The 16,633-nt window shown below is 39.8% G+C and overlaps 1 protein-coding gene across 4 annotated transcripts in view; it reads left to right on the top strand.

The window, feature by feature from the left end:
- Window positions 1-15,340, top strand: part of EPS15L1 (epidermal growth factor receptor pathway substrate 15 like 1) — a 214,913-nt gene extending 199,573 nt beyond the window's left edge. For all 4 annotated transcript variants that reach the window (XM_040320975.1, XM_040320967.1, XM_040320992.1 and 1 more), the window contains 2 exons: window positions 3,356-3,561; window positions 14,347-15,340. In XM_040320975.1, coding sequence (XP_040176909.1) covers window positions 3,356-3,561; window positions 14,347-14,493 — 353 coding nt within the window. In that variant the 3' untranslated portion in view covers window positions 14,494-15,340. The remainder of the gene's footprint in view (window positions 1-3,355; window positions 3,562-14,346) is intronic.
- The last annotated feature ends 1,293 nt before the right edge of the window (window positions 15,341-16,633 follow it).

Here is a 16,633-nt window from a genome sequence, read left to right as displayed (position 1 = left end):
CTAAAAATCTGTCTTTCCTTTCCCTTGGCTTTACCACAACACTAACTGGGGGGTTATTCCCCTGGCAGCGAGGGGAATCACTCAGCTCCAGCAGTGCTATTCCCTGACTGGTTTCAACAATGTCACTCAACAGGGCGTACTTATTGGGATGTTCCAGCCCAGGACCGGCCTCCCTTGCACTTTCCCCTCTACCCTTCTTGACTGTCACCCATCTACTCTGCTTTGGTGCCTGCCCCTCATCTCCACCCTCCCCTGTGCTGGCCCCTGCCAGGTACGATCCCAACTCTCCTTTAGTGTAGAGTCTTCTCAGTGTTGACCGTTGCGTCCCTAGATTCAGAACCTGGGCTTCCAGGGAAACAACATGCTTACATTTTGCACAGCAGGAGAGTGTGACTCTCCTCAACAGGGGGTGCAGACCGCAATAAAACCTGACAGTAGTTCTAATTCCTCACCACTCCAAAAACTGAAAAAAAAAAAATGTTTTGCCTTTAATTTCTTTTTAAGCTACTACTACATTTGTCTCCCCTTGCTGGTATGAGGCATGCTATGCTTTTTATGTTTTCACTATTACATTTTCAAACTGCATGAAGGAGGACAAATATCAACGAGGTACATCTAAGTTTTTTCATATTCTCATCAGGTACGATAATTACTATTATTAACTAAAACATTTACATTTTGGCAGTTGATAACTTTACTCTCTGCCTATGCTAATGTTTATAAAATAAGCACTGTTCCCAGCTCTCTCTTTGGACTATAAGAAAAAACTCCCCTCTACTCTATGGAAAAGAGGAGAGGGGAGATGTTTTGTTGTCCTGTCCTAGAGTGACAATGTTCCTCCTTATATACAGTAGTATAAGAGAAAGCATCATCCTAGGACAGGAAGTGTGGTACTGGCAGGATCCCTAGGTGAAAAAAAAACCACATCTAATAATTAGCATTTTGTTTTGGGGTATACCTGCAGGTATACCTTCACCAGTACTTTATCACATGAAGTTGGGAAAAACACAAAGATCGTCCAGTTTTTAACCAGAAGTTGCATTATACAAACCAAGAAAGAGGTATTGCATGATACAAGTATGTAAGTAGGCTGATGGCATAGACATTATCAGAACTACGAAGACGGCTCAACAATTAGGAGCATACATAATAGGAGTTTCAAGTCTGACATTTATAAACAAAACTGAGAGGGCACAGTGCTAGACAGCTCCTAAGTTCCCAACCTATACAGAAGAGCCCTAACTTAGTAATGCAACCTTGTTGAATATAAAGTGAGAAATGGCGGGGCCAGGACAGACCCCCCTGGTTGCAAATATAATCCAATAATGCAGCAAGGACTAAAAGACAGGATCAGGTATGTAATAACGGTAAACTGCAAATGAGAAGTTTCCAAACTTAATGGGAATATGCATTAAAAGGCGAACAACAGGAGATGGGAGGGACAGAGAAAGAAGGGAAGCAAGCACAGAAGGGAGAGACAAGGGCACATGTCCTAGACAGGAGGAAAAGTGAAGGGAACAAGAAGAGACATTGAGTACCAGAAAAACGAATTCCCTTACCCAGAGCCTCATAACAAGTACCCGGAATATGAGCCAGGTTGCGTTACCCCCTGTGGATAGGCATCCATCAAAACAAAATATAGTCATGGTCTCTAAATGTCACGAAAGGTCTTTAATGTCCCTGAGTTCATTGATTTTAGAGAACCAGAGAGACTTTGAGGGTGGGTGCACAGACCTCCAACACAAGGGCATGCATGCCTTGGCCGCATTTAGTAGCTGAATGGTAAAAGGTCTTGTAATTTTTTTAATGGGTTGTTACGTGAGGTGCAGCAAGCATGCAACAGGGCTATCCGCTAGATCAACATTAGTCAGGTGTTTGACAGGTTCCAGGGCTTTTCTTTTTTGTTTTATTTTATTTGCCTTCTACATTGAGCCCTACAATGGAATTAGTTGAGACCCCTCTTCCCCCTTCCATATCTTATATAGATAATGTCACAGCATTGACATTGCAGGTATTGTTTTTCCCATGGTTTTTAGTAGGGTTGTCCCGATACTAGTAACGGTATTGGTACCGATACAGAGCATTTGCCTGAGTACTTGTACTCGGGCAAATGCTCCAATGCTTCACCCGATACCTGGGCAGTCAGGGTGATCAGTGCGGTGGGAGAGTTACAAGCACCGATCATCCTGTATAGGTTTCAAAGTCCGACTTTCAGCTGCTTTTGTGAAATCAGCAGTGATCAGTGCTTGTAACTCTCCCACACACAATCACTGCTGATTGTCCACGCATCCTCCTCCAGTCCCCCTCCGTTCTGCTGCTGTCCTCTTCTGTGTCCCCCTCCATGCTGATCAGTGTCCACCTCCGTGCTGCTCTGTGTCCCCTCTCTTCTGCTCCGTGTCCCCCTTCGTGCTGATGTCCCCCTCTCTTCTCCTCCGTGTCCCCCTCTCTTCTCCTCCGTGTCCCCCTCTCTTCTCCTCCGTGTCCCCCTCTTCTCCCCCTCCATGCTGCTGTCCCCCTCTCTTCTCCCCCTCCGTGCTGCTGTCCCCCTCTCTTCTCCCCCTCCGTGCTGCTGTCCCCCTTGATCTGTCAGGATGGAGAGCGGAGGTAGGAGCCGGACAAGGTAGGAGCAGGATTTACCGGCTCCTACCTCCGCTCTCACCTTGTCCGAATGTACAGAGTCAGTCAGTGATCACTGGCTCTGTCTATTCACATAAGTGAAATATCGTAAACAGTGCTTACAATGTTTCAGTTTATGAATGGAGAGGTGCCGCTGGCTTCTCTCCATTCATTTTCAGTGCAGCTGAGGCTGCTGAGAAAGGGACTGGGGAATCTGTGTTCCTAGTCCCTTTCCCTGTCTCAAAGGGGAGATGTCAGAGGTCTGTTAAGACCCCTGATATCTCACCAAAGTCCCCCAACAGGGCTGATAAAAACATTGTAAAAAAAATTTGTAAAAAAACAAAATAATGACACGTGCCACTGTCACATGAAATTTAAAAAAAAAGTATCGGTAATCGATATCGGCGAATACTTGAAAAAAAGTATCAGTACTTGTACTCGGTCTTAAAAATGTGGTATCGGGACAACCTTAGTTCAAAATATCCCAAAAATGTTGCTATTTTTATTTTATTTATTTTTTTTGGAGAATAATTTGTCCCAAACAGATGGCAAAATGTCAGTCAATTGCTGTCTCAGAATAAAATTCATTAGCCCTGGCGTGTATATATGTGGACTGTTTTCAGCATGTGAGAAATATATTTATGTGGTTCAAATACCCTTAATAAATAAAAAAAAGTTTTTATTTATATACTTTTTATATGTAGACAGTGAATCATATTACAATGTTTTCTTTTTCTAGGTAAAAACACCCCAGTGAGTCAGCTGAGTACAACACATTTCCAGAAGCCCAGTGACCCATTCCAGCCATTTGGGACAGAACCAGGGGACCCTTTTCATAGTCGGAAGGCATTCACAGACCCCTTCAGTGGAAAAGACCCTTTTGCCACTACACAGCCAGGAAAACACTCTAAGGGAACATCTGCCGGGTTTGCAAACTTTGGCTCTGTAAGTTGAATTTCTCTTCCCTCATGTAGAGAAGCCTCTGCTGCCACTGAGTTAATCTGTTGCCCAATATAATGCTGCTGATCCCCCTTCTACACTGGGGAAGATGTAAGTGTAAAAATGTAAAATACTGAACCTTACTTGGCTTGTTTTGTGCAACTCTGCCACGTCCAAACGTGCACTATGAACTTGTTTCTGATACCGAAACATTATTTCTACTGAGCAGGACATTTGTTTTTTAATCCGTTATGTTTGAAAAGGATAACAATGGATACAAAATGTATCATATGTAACATTCTTTGGCTTCCTATGGCTTCTCTCTTGTGTGTCCAGTTCTTTTCATTAGTAGTCATGGAGTTTTAGTTACCAAAGAGAGGGAAGCTGGGATTCAATGCAAGATACACTAACGTGCTTGTATTTTAGGTTTCACTGTCTGTGCACAGATGTAATCATTTACCTTCTGCTCAAAAACAAATATTCTCAAAGCCTGGCTTTCTGATAATAGCAGTGTCCATTGTAGAAGCTTTTGTATTAGTGTCTTCTTCAGACTGAATTTTCATTTCACATTTTAATGTTTAGGAAACATATATACATGTGTGTGTATATATATATATATATATATATATCCTTTTTCTTGAAGCGCAACTTACTGCTGCTTGTTTTTACTCCTTTTGTTTCCAAATTTTGAGCAACTGTTTTGAAATGTCCATCTTTTGCTGCTCCAACTTTTAATGTTTCTTGCATGTCTGCTTTGCTATATTTATGTAAACAGTAAGAACTTGTGTGTTTTTCAATAAATAAGTCTTCAGCATTCCCCTCCCTCTGTGTATTCCTCTGTGGGTCAGTTCCTTTTATGTCTCTACTTTCACATTTTAAACTTTTCAGTGAGAATACTGATTTATCAAGTAACTAACTCTCAACATGTAAGCAGCTTTTGAGTTCCAAAAAGAGAAAAGGTACTAATAAAATATAATTTGGCACACCTATCAAATAAAAAGTTCTGTAATTTGGAACTTGGAGCTCTCAGTGAAAGGATATTGTAGCTCTTTACGGAAAAATTAATAAGTATAATAAGACACTTTAAAATCCCTTGGTCATGACAAATGTATGTACAAAATATGTAGGGTTGAACTTTTGCCTGTGTAAATTATGCTTCCAAAAGCTGAAGACCCTGAAAATTAGTTATGTGGTTTTTTGTTCTACTTCAGTGGGAAACCACCTAAAACCCCTCTGTTGCTAAAGCAAAGTTTTAGGACTAATTCACATTAGCCGCTGCATTAAACACAGTGGCTGGTGTGCAGTGCGATCCAGCCCAACCCACTAGTCCTTAGTTCAACTCTACAGGATCTCTGCAGTGCTTATGTGCCAATCTTGGCGCATCACACTTTTCACTTTTTTTATAATTTTTTTCGAAAAGTCAGTGACATTTAAGTTCAGTTGGCGCAGTGCAAGTCAGTGATATAGCCTTTGCGCAGTACTTTTTTCCAGTGCACAATGCAGTGAATGAACCAGGCCCTCTGGAGGCAAGCATTTTGCCTTGTCATGTGGTAGGACTGCACTGGAATAGCTCTCCCACCACATCTGGTGTGAATGAACACTTGAAATAAATGCCCTTACAAAGTAAACATAGAATATTCACCTTTTCTTTTGCATACGCTGTTGATATCTGCAGTTTTACGAAAATACTGAAGTTTGTGCAGAATTTGACGCTTCTAGGAATGTCAATTACCTGGTTCCCCATTATCCTGCTGTTCCTTCTGATTACTGTATCACAGCCCTGAAATAAGCACTGGTGGATAAAACCAATAAGTGTAGTGGGGGACCAGGAACAACTTTTTGCCAGAGTTTTTTTTTTATATTATGAAATCTCTCTAACAGTGTCACAGAATGCAATGAAAACTCCTCTCCACTGCATACAGAATTAAGAAACAAGATTTTGGCTGGAGGCAGGCTTTAAAGCCTAAAATGTTCGTCTATGCTTGCACCCTATTTGTCATTTACCAAGGCAGCACAGTTGAGGTTGTGGAGTAGTTAGGTGTGATAAGCTAATCTATACCTCTTCCCAGTGATCTTTGCATAAGTGTAGTTTAGTGGCAAGGACATGGGTACATATGGTTTTAAGATTCATTGGTAAGGTGCAGGTTTAAAAATTACCCCATTCAAAATATTATAGCAATATCATGGAAAAAGCAACTTGTCTCCTTTTTTTTAAAGCCTGTCGCTAAAATAAAAAGTAGAAAAATCGTCACAAGGAACATAACTTACAGTCAGTAGGATGTGTCCCCTTGTGCTTATTTCTCTGCTCTGAGTGGAAATCCTCCTCTGTCCATGCTTCCCCTGCCACTGTAGTTTCTATGTGCTTCAAGGGTAATACAATTACAGGCCTGTCACAGGCTCTCATCAAGAGAGCCTATGCCCTCCCTCACCACCCAGCTCTGCCATTCATAGAAGCCGTATTACAGATCCTATGAATTTGTGAATGGGGGAAGCAGCCCTTTCAATCTTCCGCTCATTCAAAGATCGCTCTCCATTCATAGAAGCTGTAGTACAGCTTTTTTGGTTGGCAGAGCTTGAAAGAAAGGGCTGCATAATCGGGCAGTCTTAATGAGAAGATGGTGATTATAAAGCTGCCTAAAGATGTTGGCACTTATATATGTGTGAAATTCAGCAGGTGTCCCGTGGTTCCTACCCATATTCAGCACCTTTAGTTTCAGAAAGAGGAAAGGTTCATATTAAGGACACATTGGGGGTTATTTACGCAAGGCAAATCCACGTTGCACTACAAGTGCACTTGAAAGTGCAGTTGCTGTAGATCCCAGGGGGACGTGCAAGGAAAATTAAAAACAGCATTTTAGCTTGCACATGATTGGATGATAAAATCATCAAAACTTCCCCTCATTTCAGATCTTCCCCTCAGATTTACAGCGACTGCACTTCCAAGTGCAATTTCAAGTGCGTTTTGCACTTGCAGTTTGCACTTGTAGTGCAAAGTGGATTTCCCTTTCGTAAATGGCCCCCATTGACTCTTATCAGCTAAGTTTCAGACAATAATAGAAACATCAGGATTGTGCGGTAGCAGCGATGTGCTATATTACTCAATATTGAAGTTCATCATCCTTAATAAGAAAAATAGCGGTGTCAAAATGCTGTAATTGCAGGGCATGCAATGGCTAACAGGTGCCTTACAAACCAGAAGCATTGGCAATCACTTAGGTTAATGCAGCTGTCATATTGGCTTTACCTTGCTTTTAATGATTTCTTGAATAACTTCTCTGTAGTTCTTGTTTAATTTAAATGTTTCTAAGAATTGTTGCAATGTACAGTGTCTGATGTTTTCAGTGCTGCTTCACACCACTTTGCTGTAGGGTAACAAAAGCTTCCATGTAAGTTCAGGACTCTTGCCCCAGAGGTGACACCACTAGCTTATCTGATATTTCCTCCTTGTTGTCCTGGCAATGTCACTTCAAGGCACTTCTGCCACTCGTAAGACAAACTAACATCTTTTTAGGTAATCTCAAAAATCCACATTGTGTTTCCTACATTAAAAAAAGTTTGTCACTTGGGAGAAACGTAAGCTACAGATGGCCCCAGATACCATAAAGGTCAGAAGGAGTGTTCGCTTAACAATTCAGGAAGGTAAGCAGTCTGTTTTCAGCTTCTTAGAATTTCCATTGATTTGTTGATAAATCTCAGCACTATACTACTGGTTTTAAGCTGTGAGAGGAGTAGATATAACTTTACCTGGAACTATTAAGTTCTATGAAGAAAATAATAATTCACGTTAATATAACTGATTTAACCATAATCCCCTTATGTCATAAGATGAATGTAGTCCCTTTGCGAAGGGGGAAGTGGTTAAACACTAAATCTCAGGCACCTCAAAGTGCTCCTTATCCATCTCTCTAGTGCTTGCAGCTGCTTCCTTCTTGACTGTAATTTCCTACCCTGAACCCAGTTTCCTTTTCCTGCTCAGAACACAATTGAAGCAAAGCCTTCCTTTCCTCTTCTTATGATCCTCAGAACTGAAGAGGAGAAAGACAGGTGACAAGATACACAACCCACAAAAACCTCGGAACTGCTTTACCCAATCTTCTTTTCTTTTTTTGACAAACCTTTGATTGTTAATGCTTGTCACATGCAGCTCTATGCATACAGTGTTATGTTGGACAAAGGGATAAAGAATGGTTGGATTATTAGTACAGGTGGTTTCATTTCTGATGGATCTTAAATGACTTCTTCTTTCTTTTGGCTCTCTTTCTGTAGTAAGTTGTACAGATTTCTACAGGATAACATCATAGATCATGTCTTCTTGGTTTTCTGACGCTAAATATCATATTAATCAGATATTGTTGTCTGCAGCTATACTTTCCCATAGGTAAATAAAATACTATAATGAATACAGTTATATATTTTTTATTTATATAATATATATACACACACAATTTGCCTTATTTCAGGGTACTGCTGAACAGCAGATGCATGTCCCCTCTTGATTTTAATGTTTTTCCAACATAACATGCTAAGGACCTTTTGCTTACAATGGGCTTTGGCTTTGCTAGCACATTTATTACCTTATTAAAGAAGCAGCAGCATTTTCACTGCACTGAATATAGCCAGAGCAGAGTTGTGAGGGAGGGGCCCAGCAGGTCCACCTACTACAGGCTGCCTGCAGACAAGTACAGGAGGGGGCAGATACAGGACCAATTATCCTGCACAAGAAGGGAGAGCAGCAGTGACTGGTCTTGATTATAGAAAGCTCCTGCACAGAGGAAATTTTTCACAACGCATTACTTCACAGATCTCCAGGAAATACACAACGCTTTACAAAATATTTGCTTATCCTGGAGTACGAAACAACAGAGAATTTGAGTGTCACTAAACCCACATAATTAAAAAAAAAAAATGGTGCATTACACGCTGTTCACACTCAGTCACTATGAGATTCATTTTCTGTATTCTGCAAAATATCTGGGTGATCCTACTGTTCTCTATCTCCACCTTCTGTCTATATCTCTATCTCCACCTTCTGTCCATGTCCCCAATTCAGCTAGGAATGTTGGTGTTCTTATAGCGGTCTGTAATACAGCTTTAAAAATACTGTTAATAATAATATTTTCCTGTGACTAGCATAAGGCATTACAAGTTGATTCTTGTACCAGGATGTACTTAAATCTAACAAAGGTAGCTAGTCATAGGCTTATTCTCCTTTTTTTGTAAATGATATATCAAAGGTAGGAACGATGACTCCAATTTCCAGCTTCAAACCGAATGACTGAAAGGATATAAAAGACATTTATTGGCGGCATAGAAATTGTATTATATTTTGCTATGGAAAGGGATTGTAACTAAAACAGGAACCACTAAATATTTTGCCAGCTTGTCCTAATGCATCAACTGAATTTACTCTGTTGTTCATTGAGAGATGCAGAGACAGGAAGGTGGGAAACAGGTATAACATGGGTTATATAGCGCCACCTTCGGGTAGCTTGAACTCTAGGACAAATAATTGTAAGCCAAGCCTATAGGTCTATATAATCTCTGCTTCACCAGTAAGGATGAGCTCCGGCGTGTTCGCATAGAACACGTGCAGAGCCCGCCAGGAAGTGAGCATGGCGCTGTGCTAATCACAGCCAGGGAGACATTGTCCCGATGCTCGGCTGCAGGGATCGTGAAATGTCTCCCTGGCTGTTATTAGCGCAGCGCCGTGCACACTTCCTGGCGGGCTCTGCACGTGTTCTAGGCGAACACGCCAGAGCTCATCCTTATTCACCAGCCATGCTTCAGTTTAGTAAAGTGTCCTTAAAGTGTTTATAAAGGCTTTTTTTTTGTTAAAAAGAACAGATAATCCATGTTTTGTGCAATAACATTGCGCAGCGCCAGTCCTCAGTCTCTTCTTTAGCAGTCTCTCCTTCTTCTTGCAAATGCCCCTGTGGAAAGCCATGGCATGCTCCCGAGGCCAGGCTGTGCACGTCCAAAGCGTGGCTCGGTTGTGCTCCCTCCTTACAGGATTTGGCTGACAGCAGTAGGAGCCAATGGCTCCCACAGTGAAGCCTGTGATAACAACAAGAGAGGAGAGTGTAGGGGTGCTGGTGGGAACAGCGCTGGATTGTGAAAGGTGTCATGTAAGTGTTTAGGGGCGGCGAAAGAGCTAGTGGAATTGTTTTTACCTTAATGCAGAGAATAAGGTAAAAAAAATGTTTTGCCTTTAGAACCACTTTAAATTGCATGGATATTTGTTTTCAGCCCTGTTTAAAACTTTACAGAAACAAATAACTAAATTCAGATGAACCTTGGTCTTTTCATCTGGTATTTTAATGTTTTGTTTTATTTATTTTAAAATTTTCTGGTATTATTGTATTTTATTTACATCTACATCATATACTTAAGCTGAATTTCAGGAATTCAGCAACTTTGTATAAAGTGTAGGCATACAATGAGTTAAGTCCAAGGTACATGCAATCTCATGGATTTATTTTCTATTTACATCTGCCAGGTTTATTGCACTCCTGGAGGAGATACTCTGGCTGTGAGAAGAGAGATGCACACACAGCAGCTATGCCTCTCATCTGCTGCCGATTCACAGAAGCCTTTATATTTTGTAAAAGAGATCACATGATACAAAGGCTTCTGTGATTGGTAGGGGCAGGCATAGCAGCTGCATCACCTTTACACTTGAGACCAGCCTTTTAGGAACTCCTGCAGCTATCTTCCTGGAGCACATAAACATGTTAGATGTAAATTAAAGAGGGTTCAGTGGGTGGCATGCACCTTGCTGAACTTAACTCATGGTATGCCTGCACACTTTTTCCTGGAATTCAGCTTTAAATGTGATCACAATAATATTCATTAAGCGAACCTTACCACATGTAAAATTAAGGTGTGTTTTACACGGGCTTCAGCTTGTATGAAAGTATGAAAGCTAGCTTTTATGAAACTTTCAGCAATCTTTTGGAAAGCCTTTGACAAGTTTCAAGACGCTTGTTCTAAGCCATTAAAGCACTCTTCAGCTCCTGTTTGGAAACCTAATACACAGACCCTAATGGGAGTTCTGACTGTCACTTTAAACAAACTGCTAGCAGGCTTTCAACAAGCTTCAAGGAGCTTGTTTAAAGTGACAATCAGCACTCACATTAGGATCCATATTCAGCATTTACAAACTGTAGCTGAATGGTACTTTAAAAGCATCAACAAAGCTTGTTGTTCACACTGCTCTTTGACAAGCTGAAGCTGATTTGAAACAGGCCTTCTATGTCATCTTACACAATAACTGGTACACACATTGGGGTTGATTTACTAAAGGCAAATCCACTCTGCACTACAGGTGCACTTCGAAATGCAGTTGCTGTAAATCTGAGGGGAAGATCTGAAATCAGGGGAAGCTCTGCTGATTTTATCATCCAATCATGTACAAGCAAAAATGCTGTCTTTTATTTTCCTTGCATGTCCTCCGCAGATCTACAGTGACTGCAACTTGCAGTGCAAAGTGGATTTGCCTTTATTAAATAACCCCCCCCCCCCCCCATATCACAAAAATAACAATCTCTATAATAAACAATTAGATCCAAGTGTCTTCAGTGTTTCTTTTTATCTTCCATCACCTCTGTGTGTATTACTTACTACAAATTCAGGTTAAATGTGCCTCTTGGAACAATCTTTCCTTCCACCATTTCTACTTTTTCAGGCCATATCATAACTGAGTAATGTAAAATATATAAAGCCCCACATGGTGTTCTATTCCTATTCATTAAACCCAAAAGCCATTATCAAATGCACTCACATCTCCTGGTGCAAACAACTGCACCATTCAAATGAATGTGCTGCTGTGTCCACGCAAAACACAGCTCGCAGGGCTGCATCAGTGTGAATCTAGCCTAAAGGGGTATTTTAGCCTCTCTTTGGTGATGCTTAATTCTGTGCTAATGCCTATGAATTTCGGCTTTGTATATTTACCCTTTTTACAGATATTCGGAAAGAGTAAGCTGCTTTAGTAATGGCCTACTTTTACTTCCTATTAGATTGTGTCTATAGACCATACAAAAACATAATTGTATGGTCATTTAACCACTTGACTTCTGAAAGATTACCTAATAAAAAAAATCCCATATACACAATCCTTTACCTACAGGAGGAGCTATAGCAGTGGAAAAAATTCCTTCCTAATCCCCCGAGAAGCAATCAGATTTTCCCTGGATCAACTTACCTATAAATGTTAATACCCAGTTATATTATGTAAATTTAGGAAAGAATCCAGGCCTTTTTTAAAGCAATCTACTGAGCTTGCCAGAACCACCTCATGAGGGAGTCTATTCCACATTTTCACAGCTCTTACTGTGAAGAAACCCTTCCGTGTCTGGAAATGAAGTATTTTTTCCTCTAAACATAAAGAGTGCCCCCTTGACCCTAAAGTGAATAACGCAACACAAAGTTCACTATATGGATCACTTATGTATTTGTACATGTTAATCATATCCCCTCTTAATCTCCTCTTCTCAAGAATGAATACATTCAGTTCCTCTAATCTTTCCTCATAGCTGAGCTCCTCCATGCCTCTTATCAATTTGGTTGCCCTTCTCTGCACTTTCTCCAGTTCTCTGATATCCTTTTTGTGAACTGGTGCCCAAAACTGAACTGCATATTCCAGATGAGGTCTTACTAATGATTTGTACAGGGGAAAAATGATATCTCTCTCTGGAGTTCATACCTCTCAATACAAGAAAGGACTTTGCTCGCTCTGTAAACCGCAGCTTGGTATTGCATGCCATTATTGAACTTATGATCTATCAACACCCCCAGATCCTTCTCCACTATGGATCTCCCCAGTTGTACTCCCCCTAGTATGTATGATGCATATTCTTAGCCCCCAAGTGCATTACTTTACATTTATCAATATTAAACCTCATTTGCCATTTAGTTGCCCAATTAGACAGAGCATTGAGGTCGGCTTGTAAATTGAAGGCATCCTGTAAGGACGTTATTCCACTGCATAGCTTGGTGTCATCTGCAAAGACAGAAATTTTACTTTTAATCCCAGACCCAATATCATTTATAAAGCTATTAAAAAGTAAGGGTCCCAACATTGAACCTTGGGGTACATCACTGTTACTTGGCAAAGACTTTGATCCCTTTTTAAATATAGGCACCATATTGGCCCTGCGCCAATCCAGTGGTACCATTCCAGTCAATAACGAGACCCTAAATATTAGAAACAATGGCCTTGAATTGACAGAGCTCAATTCTTTTAGGATCGGTGGGTGGATGCCATCTGGTCCATGTGCTTTATCCACCTTTACTCTGTCTAAATATTTCTGGACCATATCACTTTTGAGCATTTGTGCATCATTTGGGGCTGTGTCACTACCACCCCCATTATGGACCAAGGCTCCCCCATGCTCTTTTGTATACACAGAGCCAAAGAAAGTATTTAATACATTTGCCTTCTCTTTGTCCCCAGTCACCCACTTTAGAGAGAGTTCTCTGTATATTGCCGATAATCGGCAGGTGCCAAAGGACATCACTTGACATTGCTGTGGACACAAATGGAAGTGAGCAAAAATCTCATCAAATTGAGGGAAATACTATCCCAAACAGTTGTCGCCAAAACAAGTGTCCCCATTGAAAGGTTTCTCAAAATTTGGCGTTTTTTTCAATCACAATTCTGTTGCATGTTATTTATGGAAACCTCTATAGTTGCGTTTAAATGGAAATTAAAAAGTGATGAATTTCTTCCGCACTGCTGTTGGTGACATATGCTCCCATTTCCCTAGTAACACAATCTCTCTGTAATGCATACACTACTACACCACTGTTACTTCACCCTTACAAAATGGCCAGAGCATAGGCACAATCTACAATATGAAGAGGACCTGTGAGGAAAGAAATATGGGAGCTCCCATCGGTGAAATGCCTTTAAAAGTTCAGAGGTTGGTTCTGGCTGAACATCCCAGGCCTGCCTTAAAACTCCAAAAAAATCTCCCATTTGTTCTCCCAATGTATTGATATTTTATGATAAGATATAATAATGGCAGAAATGGTCATATGAAGTAGATATTGGCAACCCTTCCATATTCTTTAAAGATAACCAAAATCAAATTCCAGAAGTCTTTAGAGATGATCCTGATTAGTGGTCAGTATGGTGATTTTTGCTCTTAAAGCACAGGAGACCCAGGTTGAGTTCCAGCCAAGCACACTGTATGTTCTGTATTCATTTGGGTTTCTTCTAGGTGCTTTGGTTTCTTTCCATGCTCAAGAAAACATACTAGTAGCTTAAACAGTTTATTTTAAAATCAGCCCTACTATGTGCATGTATTTGAGAAGATTTGTTTATTGTAGCCTCAAACCTATTGTCTTATAGATAGCTAAAGGCCCCTTTTTGGGGAAGAGTACACAGGGAAAAGTTTTTTTTTTTTTTTTTTGTGTCGGTTCTTTTTTTATTTTATTTTTATGTCTATTTGTGTCTTTCTGTCTCATAATGCCTGTTCTTTCTTTTCTTGTCTGAGGGAAAGGTAGTGAGGTTAAATCTCCCCAGCCAGATTAGACGGCAAAACAAATTTGCAGAAGTTCCATCCTTCCTCCAAAATTGGTTGAGCTTGGACAAGGTTGCAAAAATAACCGTAGTCCAGTTTTTTTCTAGAATTTTTTTCAGCTGTGTTAAAATAGCAAAAGTAAATTTATGTTGATTTTCTTTCTAGCCAGACATCTTGTAAAAAAAAGAAAAAAATATTTTTTTATGTATTGGTCTTCAGCTCAGAACTGCAGAGTAACCAACCTATTTATTTTCATATCTCACAGTTTGGGAACGAGGACCAACAGCTAGCATGGGCCAAACGAGAGAGCCAGAGGGCAGAAAAAGAAAGACTAGATCGTTTAAAACGACAGGAACAAGAAGATCTGGAGCTAGCTATTGCTCTCAGCAAAGCAGAAATGCCCAGCTCTTGAGAACTGCATCATCTCCTGTACCCGTATACCCTGTGACCATGTGACAATATGCCAACTGTATGATGACAAAAAAAAGAGAGAGAGGGAGATGAAAGTTGAATACGCCATCACTTTTGATGTCTTTTATTTTTTAACAACTAGCCAATCATGGGAGAATGTTGGTTTCGCCTGGCTGCCATACAGTTATGACATTTAATGGAAGGTTTCGTCGTATTCAGCTGAAAAAAAATCCCACACAGTGACACAGTTGGAGCCATCGTATTATTTGGTTTTCTCTTGAATGGCATCGAGGAGAATTTTATTTTAAGATTTTTGCACCCACAAACAAAAAGTTTGAACTGAATTCTGCATATTCTCATATTTTTATCGATGACAGGTTGAACATAGAAGCTCTACATAGCATAAGAAAGGGGAATCAAAATATCTTTCCCCATCCTCGTGTTTCCTGTATTTTTTTTTATTTGCTTTTACAGTTACTGATCTCTAACTATAAAAAGGCAGCTAGCTCAGCAGTACAGAACTGCAGCATTTCCAGTGTTACATATCACTACCAGAAAATATAATTGGTTAAAGATTGACTAATGTTTAAAATAATAATTCTGTGCTGGAGGGAATTGTGATATGTTGTTACACTGTAGGAAACTGGCATCCGTTTGGATCATAGGAGTAGTGTGCACCATTTCTGTACACGGAAGAGAATAGATTACGTTTTGCGTGTGTCTGTTTTTAAACGCTAGATAAGTGCTATCTGATGATCTAGGTTATAGATCTTGTAATAAATGCAATTTGTGCATTATTTTAAAGCAATGCATTACACATTAAAGGTAATTCCCACCCATACCTGCTAGTTTAGGTTTACATGGTAGTTTCTACACTTATCTGGCATCCTTTCCCGTATTTAACCCCCCGCTTCCCAGTCTTATGCGTACTTAACCCTGATCCATCAGGTGACCAATATATCTTTGGATTGAGGACAGGTGCGCATACAAATGAGAAGCGGTGGCTGAAAGCATCACTAAAATTTTGGACAATACAGAATTTTTTTGGATTTGTCTAACTTTGATATATTTTCTCTCAAAATGCTGAAACTCATCTTGTTATATATCATTTTATTCCCCATTTTTTTTTTATAGTTACTTTAATTGTAATTATACATATTCTATACCTGGCCAATCCCTGTGGAAGGTAAGAAACACTAGTGAGGCTCACAGTAGTAGCCGTGGCTACTACAGTGATTCTCTGCTTCTACAGAGATCGGCTAGGTAAGATATATATATATTATATAATATATATATATACCGTATTTATCGGCGTATAACATGCACAGGCGTATAACACGCACCCTAACTTTAAGAGGGAAATTTCAGGAAAAAACTTTCCACAGCCCCCTGCGTATAACACGCAGGCACAGTTTACCCTCTATTTTCAGGGTAAAAAGGTGAGTGTTATACGCCAATAAATACAGTGTGTGTGTATATATATATATATATATATATATATATATATATATATATATATATATATATACATATACACTGGTACTATTTAGCATTGTATGTATTCAAGCAGGTATAACACATGCTTTTACATACAAAGATGTAATCTAGATTGCCGTTAGAAGCTAAACAGGCTTTTGCACCTTTCTGGCAAATATGATCCCATCACTTTTAGATTCCATAAATTCTTATTTGTTTTTGTCTTGGTTTATTCTTCAACATGCTTTAGTCTTGCCCAGAGGTTTTCAGTGGCGTCTAGGTCGGGATCTTTTTCTGGCTAATCAAGAATGTTCATATGATGAGAAAAAAACATTCCTTTACCGTTTTAACAGTATGGCAAGGAGCATTATCTTGTTGAAAATAAAATTCCTGTGAAGTGTGAGGGAATAACTTTGATTGTATTGTCTCAATAGGGTTATTTACTAAAAGTGAATAGACTTTGCTTTCTGCAGTTGCACTAATTTTCTCCAGAGCTTGCAATGATGTGCATGACATTTTTTTTTAGTTACATGGTAGGTAAGGCTGAAAAAACACAATAGTCCATCCAGTTCAACCTGTGTTGGTGTACCTGTATCAATGTCTATAATTATTTCCCATATCCCTGTATGTTCTGTTCTTTAAGATATACACCCAAGAGTGTTTTA

This window comes from Rana temporaria, chromosome 1 (assembly GCF_905171775.1).
Source record: "Rana temporaria chromosome 1, aRanTem1.1, whole genome shotgun sequence".
Lineage (NCBI taxonomy): Eukaryota > Metazoa > Chordata > Amphibia > Anura > Ranidae > Rana > Rana temporaria.
Note: the sequence above shows the minus strand (reverse complement) of the source record. Positions and strands in the feature narration are given on the sequence as shown.